The sequence below is a fragment of the Pan paniscus genome, chromosome 20, assembly GCF_029289425.2.
Source record: "Pan paniscus chromosome 20, NHGRI_mPanPan1-v2.0_pri, whole genome shotgun sequence".
NCBI lineage: Eukaryota > Metazoa > Chordata > Mammalia > Primates > Hominidae > Pan > Pan paniscus.
The window spans coordinates 51,793,856-51,811,143 of NC_073269.2; the positions used below are offsets into that span (position 1 = coordinate 51,793,856).

The following is a 17,288-nucleotide window of genomic DNA, read 5'->3' on the forward strand; positions in this document are numbered from 1 at the left end:
CCAGGCGTGGTGGCAGGTGCCTGTAATCCCAGCTACTCGGGAGGCTGAGGCAGGAGAATCGCTTGAACTGGGAGGCAGAGGATGCAGTGAGCCAAGATTGCGCCATTGCACTCCAGCCTGGGCGACAGTGAGAGACTCTGTCTCAAAAAAAAAAAAAAAAAAAAAAAAGACCTTCAAAGGCCCTGGCCATTTTGCAGGAAACACATTAAAATACACCCTCCATTAGAAGCTGTGAAGACATCTCAAATGGTTTCATACTATGCTTTGAAATGACTCATCCCTAATAAATTCATTTCATTTGCCCTCAGCTATTGTTTCTCTGCAGCCAGCACCCCTAGGCAGGAATTCTTGCTGACATCATCTCATTTGCATTTACATATATATAGAATGACTGATGTAGGTGAAATTCAGCAGTTAACAAAGTTGATATTATGTTGGGTTTTTGTTTGTTTTTTATTTTATTTTATTTTTTGAGACTGAGTCTCATTCTATTGCCCAGGCTGGAATGCAGTTGCGTGATCTTGGCTCACTGCAACCTCCACCTCCCAGGTTCAAGCGATTCTCCTGTCTCTGCCTCTCAAGTAGCTGGCACATGCCACCACATGCCCTCCTAATTTTTGTATTTTTAGTAGAGACAGGGTTTCACTATGTTGGCCAAGCTGGTCTTGAACTCCTAACCTCTGGTGATACACCCGCTTCCACCTTCCAAAGTGCTGGGATTATAGTCATGAGCCACCTCACCTGGCCAATGTTGGGCTTTTATACCTTTCATTAAATACAGGTTAATTTTGATTTGGCAAGGTTTTATTTTCTTCTCCACACCTTTGGTAACAATATGGCTTACCCCCACCCCAAGCTCTTAAATGTTTCTTTAGGCCTCAGAAAACCGGTGAGGGTCCAATCCAGTGCCTCTTAAGCTATCTGTGCAGGAGACTGGCTGTTTTTTACTCCCTAATCCATTGAAGACTAATATTTTAATCAAATATGATAAAAATGTAAAATATGATTTTTATCTATATATATATATTTTTTTGAGACAGAGTCTCACTCGGTCCCCTAGTCTGGAGTGCAGTGGTGGGATCTGAGCTCACCGCTACCTCCGCCTCCCAGGTTGAAGTGATTCTCCTGCCTCTGCTTCCTGAGTAGCTGGGATTACCACACCCAGCTAATTTTTGTATATTTTTAGTAGAGATGGGGTTTCACCATGTTGGCCAGGCTGGTCTCGAACTCCTGACCTCAAATGATCCACCCATCTTGGCCTCCCAAAGTGCTGGGATTACAGGCATGAACCGCATCTGACCAATTTTTATTTATTTTTTACTTTTTAAAGTCAGGGTCCTGCCATATCGCCCAAGTTGGAGTGTAGTGGCATGATCACAGTTCACTGCAGCCTCGATCTCCTAGGCTCATTCAGTCCTCCCACCTCAACCTCCCAAGTACCTGGGAGTACAGGCCCAGGCCCACACTAGTACACCCAGCTAATTAGATTTTTTTTTTTTTTTTTTTTTTTTTTTTTTTTTTTTAGTTGGAGTCTCGCCCTGTCGCCCAGGCTGCAGTGCAATGGCGCGATCTCGGCGGCTAACTGCAAACTCCGCCTCCCAGGTTCAAGCGACTCTCTTGCCTCAGCCTCCCGAGTAGCTGGGATTACAGGCACCCTCCGCCATGCCCAACTAATTTTTGTATTTTCAGTAGAGACGGGGTTTCACCATGTTGGCCAGGCTGGTCTCAAACTCCTGACCTTGTGATCCGCCCGCCTCAGCCTCCTAAAGTGCTAGGATTACAGGCGAGAGCCACTGCACCTGGCCTTTTTTTTTTTTTTTGAGTACGAGTCTCGCTCTGTCGCCCAGGCTGGAGTGCTGTGGCGCGATCTCGACTCACTGCAAACTCCCCCTCCCGGGTTCAAGCGATTCTCCTGCCTCAGCCTCCCGAGTAGCTGGGACTGCAGGCGCCCGCCACCACGTCAGACTAATTTTTGTACTTTTTTTGGTAGAGACGGGTTTCACTACGTTGGCTAGGCTGGTCTCAAACTCCTGACTTCAAATGATCCTCCCACCTCAGCCCCCCAAAGTGCTGGAATTACAGGCACAAGCCACCACGCCCAGCCAAAATAGGATTTTTTTTTTAAAAAAGGCCCACAATCACACACTTGGATGTTGTGGTGCTGTCAAACTGCTCTCCAAATTCCTAAAGGCTTACTCTCGCTTTCTGTACTTATCTCTGCCTGGACATGCCAAAACCCGCCTGCAAATGGGCAAGGAGCAGCTGGGCCCTAGGCACTGGGTTTAAAATGCCTGAGAGGGCTGGGCGGGCACGGTGACTCACCCGCCCCTTAGGGTGAGGCCACGCCCTCATTATGACGTCACAGAGGCGGGCCACGCCTCCAGCAGGATTCCCGGCCCTCAACCCAAGGGGCGGGTGAAAAGGTGCGGGCACTTGCCCTCCTTTTCGGGGCGAAGGGGCGGGGTTAGGGTGGGCGAAGGACTTACAGATTTGGAGAAGCCCACACAGCACACGGCTCTGTCAAACACCCCCAAGCCCAGCACGTGTAAGGTGGAGAGGGAAACTGAGTCCCAGATGCGCACGTGGGGCGGCAGCGGCTGCAGGGAAGAGAGGCTTGTTACCTTGGGGGTGCCAGCTGCTTGTCCCCCACAACTGCGTCCTGCACTCTTTTCTGCTTTCCCCTCCCTTCCATTACCTTCCCTTCCTTAGTGGTGCCGGCCACCTGTCCCGTGGCGATGGTGACCATATCTGGGTGGATGGCCAAGCTGCGGAAAGAAGGGACAGAGAGACCAGGGCTCAGTGGGAGAGAAGAGGCTCACAGAGACCCAGGACATTCATTCCACAAATTGGCTGGTTGAGTTTAGTCAATAAACGTGTATTTAGTCCATTAATAGCAGTGAGCGGATGCCCTCCGGGTGCGCTGGATCAGAAGCAAGACTTAGGCCTGGGGCCTCTAACTCAAACGCCAGCAGGACGCACGTCTGTACCTCACGTAGTGGCCAGGAGAGCACACTTATTTAAGGGGGCTGACACCACCCTGCTCCAGCCACCAGGAATTGTCTGGAGTGCCTATTCAGTTTTGTTTTTTTTTTTAAGAGGCGGAGTCTCCCAGCACTTTGGGAGGCCGAGGCGGGCGGATCACCTGAGGTCAGGAGTTTGACACCTGCCTGGCCAACATGGGGAAACCCTGTCTCTAGTAAAAGTACAAAAATTAGCTGGGCGTGGTGGCGGGCACCTGTAGTTCCAGCTACTCGGGAGGCTGAGGCAGGAGAATCGCTTGAACCCAGGAGCGGAGGTTGCAGTGAGTCGAGATCGTGCCACTGGACTCCAGCCTGGGCGACAGAGTGACTAGTTCTCAAAAAAAGAAAAAGAAAAAAAAAAGAGATGGAGTCCCGCTCTGTCCCCCAGGCTAGAGTGCAGTGGCAGGATCATAGCTGACTGCAGCCTCCAACTCCTGGACTTCAGCGATCCTTCCGCCTTGGCCTCCCAAAGTGCTGCTTTCACAGGCGTGAGCCACCTCGCTGCCCAGATTTTCAAAAGAAGAAAAAGATCCAGGCATTGCGTGAATTCACTGTCTGAATTTTTTTTGAGACAGAGCTTGCTCTTTCACCCAGGCTGGAGTGTGGTGGCTCAATCACTGCAGCCTCGACCTCCTGGGTTCAAGTGATCCTCTCGCCTCAACCTCCTGAGTAGCTGGGACCATAGGGGCTTACCACCACACCCAACTAAAACACCTGAAATATTGAAATATTGATACTCAATCCACATTTTCCCACTAAATTCAGCCTGAGGGCAGCTGGTGGCTTTGGAGAGGGAGCAAAGGCTTAGCCTTGCCCCAAACCCCACAGGGCAGCAATGTGAAAAGAGGCATAGAGGGGCAGGGGCTGGAGCTCCATCTCCGGCCACAGCTCCCTCCCGTCCCCTCTGTCCCACATCTCACCATTTGATGTCATCGTTGTGTCCCAGGTAGTGTCGCTGCCTCTGCTCCTCCACGCTGTATAGCACGGCTACGGAGGCCACAAAGTACACTATCTCCCCGGTGGGCAGCAAATAAAGGTTGGCCCGGCAGTCTCGGCCACGGTAGCCATAGCTGGAGCCACCCAGGGGCCGGTTAAGGAATGTGTTTTGTTGTTGTTGTTTGTTTGTTTTGTTTTTATTTATTTATTTATTTTTAATTAATTATTATTATTTTTTTTTGAGATGGAGTCTCACTCTGTCGCCCAGGCTGTAGTGCAGTGGCGTGATCTCAGCTCACTGCAAGCTCCGCCTCCTGGGTTCACGCCATTCTCCTGCCTCAGCCTCCTGAGTAGCTGGGACTACAAGGCGCCCGCCACCATGCCCGGCTTATTTTTTGTATTTTTAGTAGAGACGGGGTATCATCATGTTAGCCAGGATGGTCTCGATCTCCTGACCTTGTGATCCACCCTCCTCGCCCTCCCAAAGTGCTGGGAGCCACGGCGCCCAGCCTATTTATTTTTTCTTTTTTTTGAGACGCAGTCTCGCTCTGTCTCCAGGCAGCAGTGCAGTGGCACAATCTCAGCTCACTGCAACCTCCGACTCCCTGGTTCAAACGATTCTCCTGCCTCAGCCTCCTGAGTATCTGGGATTACAGACACACGCCACCACACCCAGCTAATTTTTGTATTTTTAATAGAGATGGGGTTTCACCATGTTGGCCAGGATGGTCTCAATCTCCTGACCTCATGATCCGCCTGCCTCAGCCTCCCAAAGTGCTGGGATTACAGGCGTGAGCCACCGCGCCCGGCCTGTTTTTGTTTTTTTAAGACAGAGTCTGTCGCCCAGGCTGGAGTGCAGTGGCATGATCCCAGCTCACTGCAACCTCCGTCTCCTGGGTTCAAGCCATTTTCCTGTCTCAGCCTCCCAAGTAGCTGGGACTACAGGCGGATGCCATCATGCCAGGCTAATTTTTGTATTTTTAGTAGAGATGGGGTTTCACCATATTGGTCAGGGTGGTCTCCAACTCCTGACCTCAGGTGATCCACCCACCTTGGTCTCCCAAAGTGCTGGGATTAGAGGCTTGAGCCACTGGTGCCCAGCCAAGGAATGTATTTTGCATCACACACACTGGCTGAGGACCAGACTCAACAAGGTCATTGGAATGAGGTTTTTCTGTTTCCACTCTCACCCCTGTAGTGGGCTGATGGTCCCCTCCCACTCCAAAAGAAAATGAATGTCTGTTTCCTTTTTTTTTTTTTTTTTTTTTGAGATGGAGTTTCGCTCTTGTTGCCCAGGCTGGAGTGCAATGGTGTGATCTCAGCTCACGGCAACCTCCACCTCCCAGGTTCAAGGGATTCTTCTGCCTCAGCCTCCTGAGTAGCTGGGATTATAGGCATGCGCCACCATGCCTGGCTAATTTTGTATTTTTAGTAGAGACTGGGTTTCTCCATGTTGGTCACGCTGGTCTTGAACTCCCAACCTCAGGTGATCTGCCCGCCTCGGCCTCCCAAAGTGCTGGGATTATAGGCATGAGCCACCGCGCCCGGGCTATGTCTGTTTCTTAATCCCCACAACTTGCAAATGTGACCTTACAAGGAAAATGGGTCTTTGCAGATATAATTATAGATCTCAAGATAAGATCATCCTGGATTATCAGAGTGGCCCCTAAATCCGATCACAAGTGTCCTTATAAATGACAGAAGAGGCAGCCTCAATCTCCTGGGCTTAAGTGATCCTCCTGCCTCCGCTTCCCAAATAGCTGAGACTACAGGCATGCACCGCCATGCCCAGCAAATTTTTTGTATATTTTTGGTAAAGATGCAGCCTCGCCATGCTGCCCAGGCTGGTCTCAAATTCCTGGGCTAAAGCAGTGCACTTGTCTTGGCCTCCTAAAGTGCTGGGATTACAGGCATGAGCCAATGCACCCAGCCTGCCTGGCTAATTAAAAAGAAATTTTTTGTAGAGATGGGATCTCGCTTTGTTGCCCAAGCTGATAGTTATCTGGTTTATTTGTTAACTGCTCATATTCTCCAATAAGACTGTGAGTTCCATGGTGGCTGAGATTGGGCTGTTTTTTTTTTTTTTTTTCATTTCTGTATCTCCTCCAGGAAGCCCTCCATGACTCCAGGCTGGGTCAGCCCTGTCCCTGTGGATTCCCTATCCCAGTCTTGCACACTCTGGGTTGTCACTCTCAATGAGTTTGTTCCCATGCTAGACTGTATGCCCCAGGAGGGCAGGCAGATGCTGTCATGGTCAGCACTGTGTCCCCAGCCCTATGTCTCAGATGTTCAGAAAATATCTGAATGGGCCAAGCACGGTGGCTCACGCCTGTAATCTCAGCACTTTGGGAGGCCGAGGCAGGTGGATCACTTGAGGTCAGGAGTCCAAGACCAGCCTGGCCAACATGGTGAAACCTTGTCTCTACCAAAAAGCACACAAAAAAATTAGCCGGGCATGGTGGCCCATGCCACCCAGCTACTCGAGTGGCTGAGGCAGAAGAATGGCTTGAACCCAAGAGGTGGAGGTTGCAGTGAGCCAAGATCGTCCCACTGCACTCTAGCCTGGGTGTCTCAAAAACAAGAAAATATCTGAATGATTGTCAATATACCTATATCCTGACCCCATGAAACTGCTCTGACCTGCAGTTACTGCAAAGGGGAGCAATCTGAGGTCCTCACTTTTGCAGTCTCAGCCACCTCTCATCAGATGCTTATCAAGCCCCACTGGCAGGACATTTGGGACAGATTCCAGGGGATATTTCCAGCTGCCTCGAGAAGGCTCTGGGCACCCAGAAGGCCAGGCCATTTCATCAACCACCCTTGCTCCTCCAAAGAGGAAACCAAGGCCCAGAGAGAAGCAGACAAGGACCGGGTTCCTGGGGTGTGGACTCCAAGCTCAATAGGCTTTTAGGAAAAAGTTTGGGTCCCAGAATCAGGATTGTTGTCTCCTATCTATAACCTCAGTTTCCTTATCTGGAAAGGAGGTATAATAATTTCCAAACTGTAGGCCTCAGAGCTCTTGGAGGCCACTAGTTGTAAAAAAACAAATTCATACCTGGAATAACTTACAACAGTGTCTGTCAGATAGTAAGTGCTTGAGTTATTATTTTGGATTTTTTGTTTTGTTTTGTTTTGTTTTTGAGACAGGGTCTCACTCTGTTGTCCATGCTGGAGTGCAATAGCACAATCATGGCTCACTGCAACCTCAACCTCCCAGGCTCAAGTGATGCTCCCACCTCAGCCTCCAGAGTAGCTGGGAACCACAGGAGCATGCCACCATGGCTGGCTATTTTTTTTCTTTTTCTTTTCTTTTTTTTTTTTTTTTGAGACAGAGTTTCACTCTTGTTGCCCAGGCCGGAAAGCAGTGGGGCAATCTCAGCTCACTGCAGCCTCTGCCTCCTGGGTTCAAGCGATTCTCCTGTCTCAGTCTCCCGAGTAGCTAGGTTTACAGGCACATGCCACTACACTTGGCTAATTTTTGTATTTTTAGTAGAGACAGGATTTCATCATATTGGTCAGGCTGGTCTCAAACTCCTGACCTCAGGTGATCTGCCTACCTCGGCCTCCCAAAGTGCTCAGATTACAGGCATGAGCCACCGTGCCCGGCCTGCTATTTTATTTCCTGTAAAGACGAGGTCTTGCTATGTTGCTCAGGCTGGTTTCAAACTCCTGGCTTCAAGTGATCCACCCACCTCGGCCTCCCAACGTGCTGAGTTAGTATTTTTCAGTCCCTGTGCCTGGGGCGCATACTATGAGCTCAGTACCTTTACACATTATTTCACAGGTCTATGGACCTGAGATCATAAAATTCCTTTTTCAGAGTCAAGGCGACTTTTCCAGGGTCACACAGCCAGCTACGGGCTGGACTGGGGTTTGAACCCATCTCTGTCAGACTCCAGAGCCCGGGCTCCCAGCCATTCCCAACTCTTTTTGCTCAAATGCACCAATCCCACTCTGGCCACATAGCCCTTGAACGTGCTGTGCTTGTTTTGTGTGTTGCCCAGGCAGGTCTCAAACTCTTGGCCTCAAACGATCCTCCCAAAGTGCTGGGATTACAGGCCTGAGCTGCCTTGACCGCCTTTCTATTTCCTCCTGAGGGGATAGGAGCACCAAGAAGATTCCAGCAAAAGGATACACCCAGTCCAGCTTGAGCCGGCAAGAAGGCAGCTCCGAGCGTGTGTCCAGGCTGTAGGTGGGTGCCAGCTCGTCTGGGATCATCATGGGCACAGGGCGGCCCCTCAGGAACATTTTCACGGAGCCATCCTCTGCCAGGACACCCCCAGAGGTCAGGCACTGACACCAGCCCCATTCCTATTCCCTCTCCTCTTCCAGCTTTATTTATTTTTTTTTTAAAGGCAGGGAAACTGAGGCCAGAGAAGCAAAGACCCAGTAGCCAAGACTCCTGACCTCTGGCTCCAGCCTGTCACCCCAACAAGCAAGCTTCCACCGGGCCCTTCCCCATCTCCCCACTCACCCACACTGAAGATAACTTCTTTGGTTTTGCTGTCGGGAAAGGACAAAGAAAAAAAAAAGGTCTTAGTATTCAGTTCAGAAAAGGGGAGAAACCATTCCTCCACCCCCACCGCTCCCCGGAGGTCTCCGATGAAAACGGGGCCGAGTAAGGGGCAGAGCGCTGCCTCTCTGCAGGCCGTGTGCTTTGCTCGGTTGATCTTGCAGAGCCTAAGACACAGGCCCAGAGAGGCAGTGATCGCCAAAGATCACACAGCACGAAGTGGCAGGGACGCGATCCTGGAAGAAGGGAGTCACCAAGGACCCTTCCCTCCTAATCAGCAAGGTGCTCCCCAGCGCCCCCCACCCGCAGTTCCCCCAGCACCCCAAACGTCAAGCAGCGGGAGAAACGGGGAGAGTTTAAGGGAAGGGGCGTGTCCCCACGCCGGTCTGGGTCCCAGGGGTTGGGTGAAACCTGAGATCTAAGCCCCGGGAGCGCGGAGAGGAGATGGGGGGTGGTCTGCGAAAGGGTCTCACCCAGCTCCAAAGCTACTCATGGCGGCGGATGGCGGAGCTTCGGGGCCGGGGGTGGAGCCGGGACCGGCTCTGCCGCTTCCGGCCCTGGGAGGCGCTCGGGCCGCCGCGCCCCTGCCCCGCCCTCCACAGCCACCCCTGGAGCCGGAGGGTCCCACCGGGTCACACATCCCGGGCTGTGGACTCCCGATCCCAGGTTCTTTCGGGGTGGGTGGGGGAGAGTGGTTGAGAACATGGACTCGGGAGCGCGCCTGCTCGAGTTAAAACCCCAGTTCTGCTAATTCCTAGCAGTGTACACAGGTCGTCCAACCTCTGCCTCGGTTTCCTCATTTAAAAAATGGGGATAATAAGAGTACCCGGCCGGGCGCGGTGGCTCATGCCTGTAATCCCAGCACTTTGGGAGGCCGAGGCGGGCAGATCACCTGAGGTCAGGAGTTCAAGACCAGCCTGGCCAACGTGGTGAAACCTCGTCTCTACTAAAAATACAAAACTTAGCCTGGCGTGGTGGCTGGCGCCTGTAATCCCAGCTACTTGGGAGGCTGAGGCAGGAAAATCATTCGAACTCGGGAGGCAGAGGTTACAGTGAGCTGAGATTGTGTCATTGCACTCCAGCCTGGGCAACGAGAACAAGACTCCGTCTCAAAATAAATAAATAAATAAATAAGAGTACCCTCACCTCCCGGGGGTAGTTGCGAGGGTGAAATTGGTTAATTATTGGGAAGTGCCTGGAGTATACACAACGCTGTATTTGTGTTTGCTATGTTTGAGCAGAGTTGAAATTTGCAGCTTTTGACCTTGGTCTTGCCCTTGCGTGGCCTCCTAGCGCTGACCACGCCCACTGCACCATAACTCCAGCCTTAGGGTGATTTTTGTTTTGTTTTGTTTTTGATACAGGGTGTGGCTCTGTCGACCAAACTGGAGTGCAATGGCGTGATCATGGCTCACTGAAACCTCGAATTTCCTAGGCTTAAGTGAGCCTCCTGCCGCAGCCTCCCAAGTAGCTGGGTCTACAAGCGAAGGCCAGCACGCCTGGCTATTTTCTTTCTCTCTCTCTCTCTTTTTTTTTTTTTTTTTTTTTTGTTTGTTTGTTTGTTTAACGGAGTCTTGCTCTGTCAGCAGGCTGGAGTGCAGTGGCGCGATCTCAGCTCACTGCAACCTCCGCCTCCCGGGTTGAAGTGATTCTCCTGCCTCAGCCTCCCGAGTAGCTGGGACTACAGGCACGCGCCACCACGCCCAGCTAATTTTTGTATTATTAATAGACAGGGGGTTTCACCATGTTGGCCAGGATGGTCTCGATCTCTTGACCTTGTGATCCACCCGCCTAGGCCTCCCGAAGTGCTGGGATTACAGGCGTGAGCCACCGCGCCAGGCCTAATTTATTTTCATTTTTAGTAAAGACGAGGGCTCGCTATTTTGCCCAGCCTGGTCTCGAACTCCTGAGCTCAAGCGATGATTCCCGCCTCCGCCTCCCAAACTGCTAGAATTATATAGCCTTAGGTTTTGACTCTGTCCAGATCTTCAGTATGGCCCCGCCTCTGGAGCACGCCTGTCATTCTGAGCCTCCCTTCTAACCCTGTCCCTGAGTTGACTCAGTTGCTTGAGAATTGACTGCTACCTCCCGCCAACGCTCCTTCTCCGGCCCGCCAGGCATTCTGATTACGTCCATTTTCACGTATTCCTTATGTGAGTACCTTCGAGGCCTCCAAGTTGGCTCCACCTCTTGGCATTTGACCACGCCCCTACGGCCCCGCCCAACCTTTAAGCCACGCCCTTTTCAACCTGGCAGTGCCCCCGATTTTGATGTCAAAGCTTCTGGAATCTGGAATGCCTCCACCTGGTCTCAGCCTCTGTTACTCCGTACCCCAGATTTTAATTTCGCCCAGGCGAACACTGTGGCTGCACCCTTAAATTCCTCAGACTCCCTCTTTCCTTGCAGAAACTCTGTGGCTGCTGCCTTGACTTCATCCCTGAAACTCAACGGGGCCTCTCCTGTACCTTAATAACCACGCCCATAAGCCAAGCTCCTCCCTGACTTCCTCACCCAGTAGACCTGACCGTCCAGCTTCTAAAAACTCTGGCCACGCCCCTCAATATTGACCCCGCCCTCCCAGACCTTCCACTGTTACCGTGCCACCTCAAGATTGGTCCCTCCAAGGCTCTGGCACCGTCCCCGCTTTTGAACTAGCTGGCCCCACTCTAGGTTACGACCTCGTGGCCTGGGGCATGACTACATTTCTCGACCATTTCCTCCCTATCTCTTTCTGCGGCTTGACGCCGCCCCAGTCCTTACCCTTCCTTTTTGGCGCTACAGTTGCTGCTGGAGGATGTGGTCCGGCTGCGGGGGTCCTCACGGCGCACCGAGGCGAGGCGCTCTGGTGACAAGTAGCGGCGGACACTGCTAAAAGAGAGCACACAGTTGGGGGCAGAGCCTTCTAGGCCAGCAGGCGAGTGCCGTGAGCAAGCGAGATTCTCCCTGCACCCTCTGCTGCTGGAGCTCAGGCAAACAAACCACCTCTGTCTCCCACGAGGTCTTGGAAGAGGCTGGGGGTCCCGGCCTTGTGCCTTACCTGCGCCCGGAGGTCGCCTCCTTCTTGGGAGAGGATGGGGACGTGGCATAGCCACCCACGCGCCGCGGGGGTCCCGAGCCATTAAGGGGCGTCCTGGTGGGAAGGCCTTTCAAGAGCTGACACACTGGAGGGATGGGGTTAGGGGACAGAAGAGGGTGAGTATGAGGACCAGGCCCCGGTCCTCCCCATCCCACCCCTCCAGTCTAACGGGGATACCCGAGGCAGTGGTGCCTAAGCGCGGAGGCGCCCGGCCCTTGGGGGTGCCCCGCGCGCGTAGCGCCGCTCCCTGTTCTTCGCATGCCCGCAGGCGACGCAGAGCATCCGCCAGCGCCGCCTTTAGGACCGCCAGCTCGTCTTCCTGTAACTGCAGCCGCTGCTCCAGCGCCGACACGCGGTCGTCCACTTCCATACCGCTCGTGCCCGACAAATTGTCATCTGGAAGACGGGGGAGTGCCGGCTGCAGGGCCACCCAGGAGCTCCAGTGCCCAAGGGGTCCCTCCCGCCTTCCTGGGTCTAAGCGGGGGGCCAGCCACGCCCCTTTCCTGTCCCGCTACCTGGGGCTGGGACACTTGGACATGGGCCAAGGAAGAGGACTCTGAAGGGGGAAGGAAATCCCCGCAGCTCTCCAACCCATCCGCACACTCCTCTCTGCCACAGCGCGCTGGCCGTGTGACCTTGGGGAAGTCCCTTCCCGCTTATTTTCTAAGAGTCTGTGAACCCAGGAGCCTCTCGCTCTGGCTTTAAGATTCTATGACTAAGACGTGACCAGGCGCAGTGGCTCACGCCTGTAACCCCAGCACTTTGGGAGGCCGAGGCGGGCGTATCACGAGGTCAGGAGATCGAGACCATCCTGGCCAACATGGTGAAACCCCGTCTCTACTAAAATAAAATAAAATTAAATTAAATTAAAAAAAAAAAAGCCGGGCGTGGTGGCGCGTGCCTGTAGTCCCAGCTACTCCGGAGGCTGAGACAGGGGAATCGCTTGAACCCGGGGGGTGGGAGGTTGCTGTGAGCCAAGATCGCGCCACTGCACTCCAGCCTGGCCACAGAGCGAGACTCCGTCTCAAAAAAAAAAAAAGAAAAGAAAAGAAAAGAAAAAAGAAAAAGAAAAAAAGATTCTTTGATTTTATGACTAAGACGTTAAGTATCTATGAGTGATAAGAGCATTTGCAAAATGACACCAACCTACTCCTAATGACACTAAAGTTCTAGAATTGATCCCCAACATCCTCCGACGAAGATTCTGTTATGAATACCAACGTCTCTTCACTGTTTCTAAGACTTTCCAAGCCAAAAGGTCATGCCTAGCCTCCCCGTTTCCCCTCCTCTCCTCACCCTGGGGTTCGACCCTAGAGCCAGCTGCAAGGACAGAGCTTCGGCGGCCCCTGGCGGCGGACTTGGGGGTTGCAGGCAGCGCATCGCAGACCCAGAAGACCCAAGGGAGATGCAGACCGGACTGACAACCAAACTCTTCCCCAGCAGGCATTCCTCTTTTCTGTTCCCCTTCTTTATTTCGCCTCTGTACCCCGCGCCCCAGATTTGGCTCTCCAGCCTATGGGTGCAGCCAAAATGACTCCCCGAGTCGCCCCCCGAACCCCGCTCATTTTCCCAGTGGGAGGGGCGGAGACCCAAATGGCCCCTCTCCCCATTTTCCCCCAGAATACTCATACCCAGACTCATTGCTGACCACAACCAAGGAAGCCCTGGTTCCCAGCCTGGTGGAAGTAAAGGTGGTAGCTTAGAGGGGGACAGGGCGTGGAGCTCGCCCCTGCCATCCCGCGTCCACAGGCCGCGCAGCTGGCCCTCTGGGCTCCGCAGTGCAGCCGCCGCTCCTCCCTCCTTCCCTTCCTAGCCCAATCGCCTGCCGAGGCTTGCCCGCCCTGCCCCCCACTCAGCGCCTCCCAGGTCCGGTGCCTGGACCTGCAGAGGGAGGTGGGAGCCTCCTGAGGTCAGAAGGAGTGAGCCGTCAGGACTTAGAACTCGTAACAGGGGGAAACCTCTGGGGGTCTTGTTGGCATCACGTTTTGCAGACGGGAAACTAAGGAAGGAGGCCAGTAGGAGTGTGCAGAGACACGCCAAAGATCACTCAGCCCGTAGGTGGGGGCGGGGGACCCAATCACCTCCTGTGCTCAGCCTGGTCCTACCTACCATTAATTATACGACCAGAAAAATGGCATCTGTTACTGTGAGCTTACATGTGCCAGGCACTGCTCACGCAAAACACTTAGCACGTTCCTGGCTCATGTTGATGCTCGATAAATCCAGAATAGGATTAACTATTTTTATGATACCTAATGCTTTTGGCAACTCTAGTAGTTGTAGTAGCATAATCCATTTTAGGAGGAGAGGAGGAGGAAGGTTACTGAAGCCCAGAAAGGTGACGTTACTTGTTACATGGACACACAGCCGTTCAATGGAAGAACCCATACTCAACAGGAATGGCCACCCTGTCATTCTGGCTCTTAGAGGGACAGAGGAGGACAAAATAAGCATTCTGGGTCCCCTGCCAATTCCAGTGGTCCCTGGCACTAGGGTGTGTGCCCAGAGGACTGAACCTCCAAACTGAGTTAATAGAGGTGCTTTCATCTTGACCCTTCTGCCCCACCCAGAGCGGCCAGCTGCACTGTCAGGCCTTGGCCAGCCCATCCTACCAACCCCCACACCTCCGCCATCCCCATCCCTGTGACTCAAGCCCTCCGCTCCCTCCTGACCATCCCCCCATCCTCAGCCTTTTCCCAGAGACCAGGCCTCACTTCCCACTTTTCCCTCCCAACTCCCCTCTTCTCCTGTCTCCCCTCACCTGAGCCCGACACCCACAGTGGCCCTTCTGGTATCACACCCATTTGTCTAGGGAGAAGGGATGGTGCTAATGCATGGGAGGGCCAGGGCCAGAGGATTCGGGAGGTATCCTAGAAGCAAAGTCCTCTGGCCGTCCCTTTCCAGTCCCACACTCTGCCCTCAACTCAACACCAAATCCACCCCCACCCCCTCTGTCTGTCCCCCTGCTATGGAGATAGGGGAGCATTCCAGAAGCTTGAGGGGAGAGAGAAAGGGCAGAGTTCCAGGCCCAATCGACCCCCAGGCCGTTCCCCCTTCCAATCCCGGGTTCCTTCGGGTTCTGCCCCCTTCTCTCCTCTCCGTCTAGCCACCTCGGGAGTACAGGAGGATCCAAGTGGATGGGGGGCTGGGATCTAGGTTTTGGGGACCAGGGACCTTGCTCTTGGGTCAGGGTCCTGCTGAGGGAGAGAAAAGGGGGATCTTCAGCAAGGGAGGGGGATGGGGACTTGGAAGGAGGAGGCTGGGGCAAGAAGAGATGGGTCCAGCCTTGGGCGGGGCCAAGGTCGGAACTGAGGAGGGGTCTCACCGTTGCAGTATTGCAGCAGCGAGGACGTGTCGTACAGGCCGCAGAAGGCCGGGCCGCGCTCCGCCATCGCCCCACCACAGCCACCGCCGGCCCCCCCGGTCCCAGCCCGGGCCCGGTCCCCCCCACCAGGCCCTGCCTCCCGTTGCCATAGCAACGCCCTTCGTTCCAGCATCCCCAGCTCAGCTCGCCTGGCATCAGGCGGCCGGCGCCGGGCCCGGCGCTGGGGTCATCCCCAGGATGCCCAGAGAGGGGGGTCGGGACACCCCCTGCCAAGCTCCCCAACACAATCCTCGGGCCAGGATTGGCTGCGCCCGGATCCCCCTAGGTACCGTCTGGTCCCGCCCACAACCGGAGTGTAGTCTCTCTAGACCCCCCTCCTCGCCCGTTCAGAACCAATGAGAGCCTGTCGCGCAGGGCCCTTCACCAATAGGGATGTAGAGGGATTGGAAGGGGCAGGGCCTTTCCTGCTTTCAGCCTGAAGCGCAGCCCCGAGCTCCGGGAGGAGGATGGTGTGGAGGAAGACACTCCACTATCCCCAAAACCTCCTCAGACTTTCATTGGATTTTCCAAAAGCCCCCTCCGTAAGGCCAGGGCCCGACCTTAGAGCCCCAAACCCGCCCAGGGAGCTCTTGTTTATTACATCTAGGCCCACCCCCAGGCTCTTAGCCCCACCCCCAGAATCTTGCGGGTGCTAAAGTTTTATTCCTACCCACGGAATCATTAGCACCGCCCCCTGAACCGCCAAGGGTTTATAGTATAGTACTTCTCCAAAGCTCTGGACAGGACCTTCTTATAGGATTAGCTCTGGCCTCGGAATTTAAATCCCTCCCCCCGCGGTCTGGTAGTCCCTCCCTAACTTTTTTTTTTTTTTTTTTTTTTGAGACGGAGTCTCGCTCTGTCGCCCAGGCTGGAGTGCAGTGGCGCGATCTCGGCTCACTGCAAGCTCCGCCTCCCGGGTTCACGCCATTCTCCTGCCTCAGCCTCCCGAGTAGCTGGGACTACAGGCGCCCGCTACCACGCCCGGCTAATTTTTTGTATTTTTAGTAGAGACGGGGTTTCACCGTGTTAGCCAGGATGGTCTCGATCTCCTGACCTCGTGATCCGCCCGCCTCGGCCTCCCAAAGTGCTGGGATTACAGGCGTGGGCCACCGCGCCCGGCCGTCCCTCCCTAACTTTCCCCACCGCTCTGTCTGCGGCCCCAGGCCCTTAGCTCCGCCCTTAGAGCCCTGGCCTCCCACAACCGCATTATCCAGTCCGGGCTTTGGCACAGGCCCAGCAGTTGTGAGGCTTGGACTAGCCCGCGTGTCAGGCAGAGATGGCTCGAAAGTTGTGGGGGAAAAGGGGAGGGTAGAAAACCCGACAATGGATTTCAAGAATATTGGACCGCCTTCCTCAAGTCTCCAACGAGGGTAAACACCTAGAGTATAGGCAGGAGAAGTGAAGTCCGGAGCCGAAAAAGAATTCCCTCTGGACACAGAGATGAAAAGTAGAAGCTTTGGAAGCAGACTGACCTGGGTTTGAATCCTGACTCCTCCACTTTCTGGTTTCGTGACCCTAAAGCTCCACTTCCGCATCTGGAAAGTGGGGGCTCATAATCGCTCCTGCCTCATTCATTCATTCAAAAATGTTTACTGACTGCCTAATGGGCCAGGCTCTGTTCTAGGTGCTGAAGTTTCCGGAGTAACCAAGTGAACCTGTTTCCTCTCATGTATTGTTCATTTAATGGAAGAGGTAAACAATCATACACAAAATAAGTAACAATACCTAACGTTTAATCAGCAGTCACTATGGGCAAAGCACTCAGTTATCCTCACCAAAAGCCCTATTTTGTTGTTGTTGTTTGCTTGTTTGTTTGTTTTCGAGACGGAGTCTCTCTCTGTCGCCCAGGATGTAGTACAGTGGCACAATCTCAACTCACTGCAACCTCCGCCTCCTGGGTTCAAGCGATTCTCCTGCCTCAGCCTTCGGAGTAGCTGGGACTACAGGCGCACACCACCACGCCCAGCTAATTTTTTAATTTTTAGTAGAGATGGGGTTTCACCATGTTGGCCAGGATGGTCTCGATCTCTTGACCTCGTGATCCTCCCGCCTCGTCTTCCCAAAGTGCTGGGATTACAGGCGTAAGCCACCGCGCCCGGCCTATTTTTTTATATTTTAAAAATATTTTGTACAGAGGAGCTCTTGCTATATTGCCAAAGCTGGTCTCAAACTCCTGGCCTCAAGTGATCCTTCGGCCTGGGCCTGTCAAAGTGCTGGAATAATAGATGTGTCTCACTCACTCTTGCCCTGGCTGTAATGCAGTGGCATGATCTTGGCTCACTGCAACCTCCACCTCCCAGATTCAAGCGATTCTCGTGCCTCAGCCTCCCCAGCAGCTGGGATTACAAGTGTGCACCACCATGCCTGGCTAATTTTTGT

The 17,288-nt window shown here is 53.6% G+C and overlaps 1 protein-coding gene across 7 annotated transcripts in view; it reads right to left on the bottom strand.

Annotated features, from left to right (window-relative positions):
- Positions 1-15,226, bottom strand: part of EML2 (EMAP like 2) — a 38,340-nt gene extending 23,114 nt beyond the window's left edge. For 2 of the 7 annotated variants that reach the window (XM_055102858.2, XM_034945029.3), the window contains exons 1-9: positions 14,871-15,211; positions 11,723-11,941; positions 11,507-11,630; positions 11,230-11,337; positions 8,431-8,459; positions 8,092-8,221; positions 3,941-4,090; positions 2,696-2,765; positions 2,487-2,597 (exon numbers count right to left, since the gene is read on the bottom strand). In XM_055102858.2, coding sequence (XP_054958833.1) covers positions 2,487-2,597; positions 2,696-2,765; positions 3,941-4,090; positions 8,092-8,221; positions 8,431-8,459; positions 11,230-11,337; positions 11,507-11,630; positions 11,723-11,941; positions 14,871-15,042 — 1,113 coding nt within the window. In that variant the 5' untranslated portion in view covers positions 15,043-15,211. Of the gene's footprint in view, positions 1-2,486; positions 2,598-2,695; positions 2,766-3,940; positions 4,091-8,091; positions 8,222-8,430; positions 8,460-8,942; positions 9,020-11,229; positions 11,338-11,506; positions 11,631-11,722; positions 11,942-13,176; positions 13,379-14,870 lie in introns of those variants that run through there. The other 5 variants (XR_004667809.3, XM_034945030.4, XM_034945031.3 and 2 more) reach the window with 5 other exon arrangements.
- Between the last annotated feature and the right edge of the window lie 2,062 nt (positions 15,227-17,288).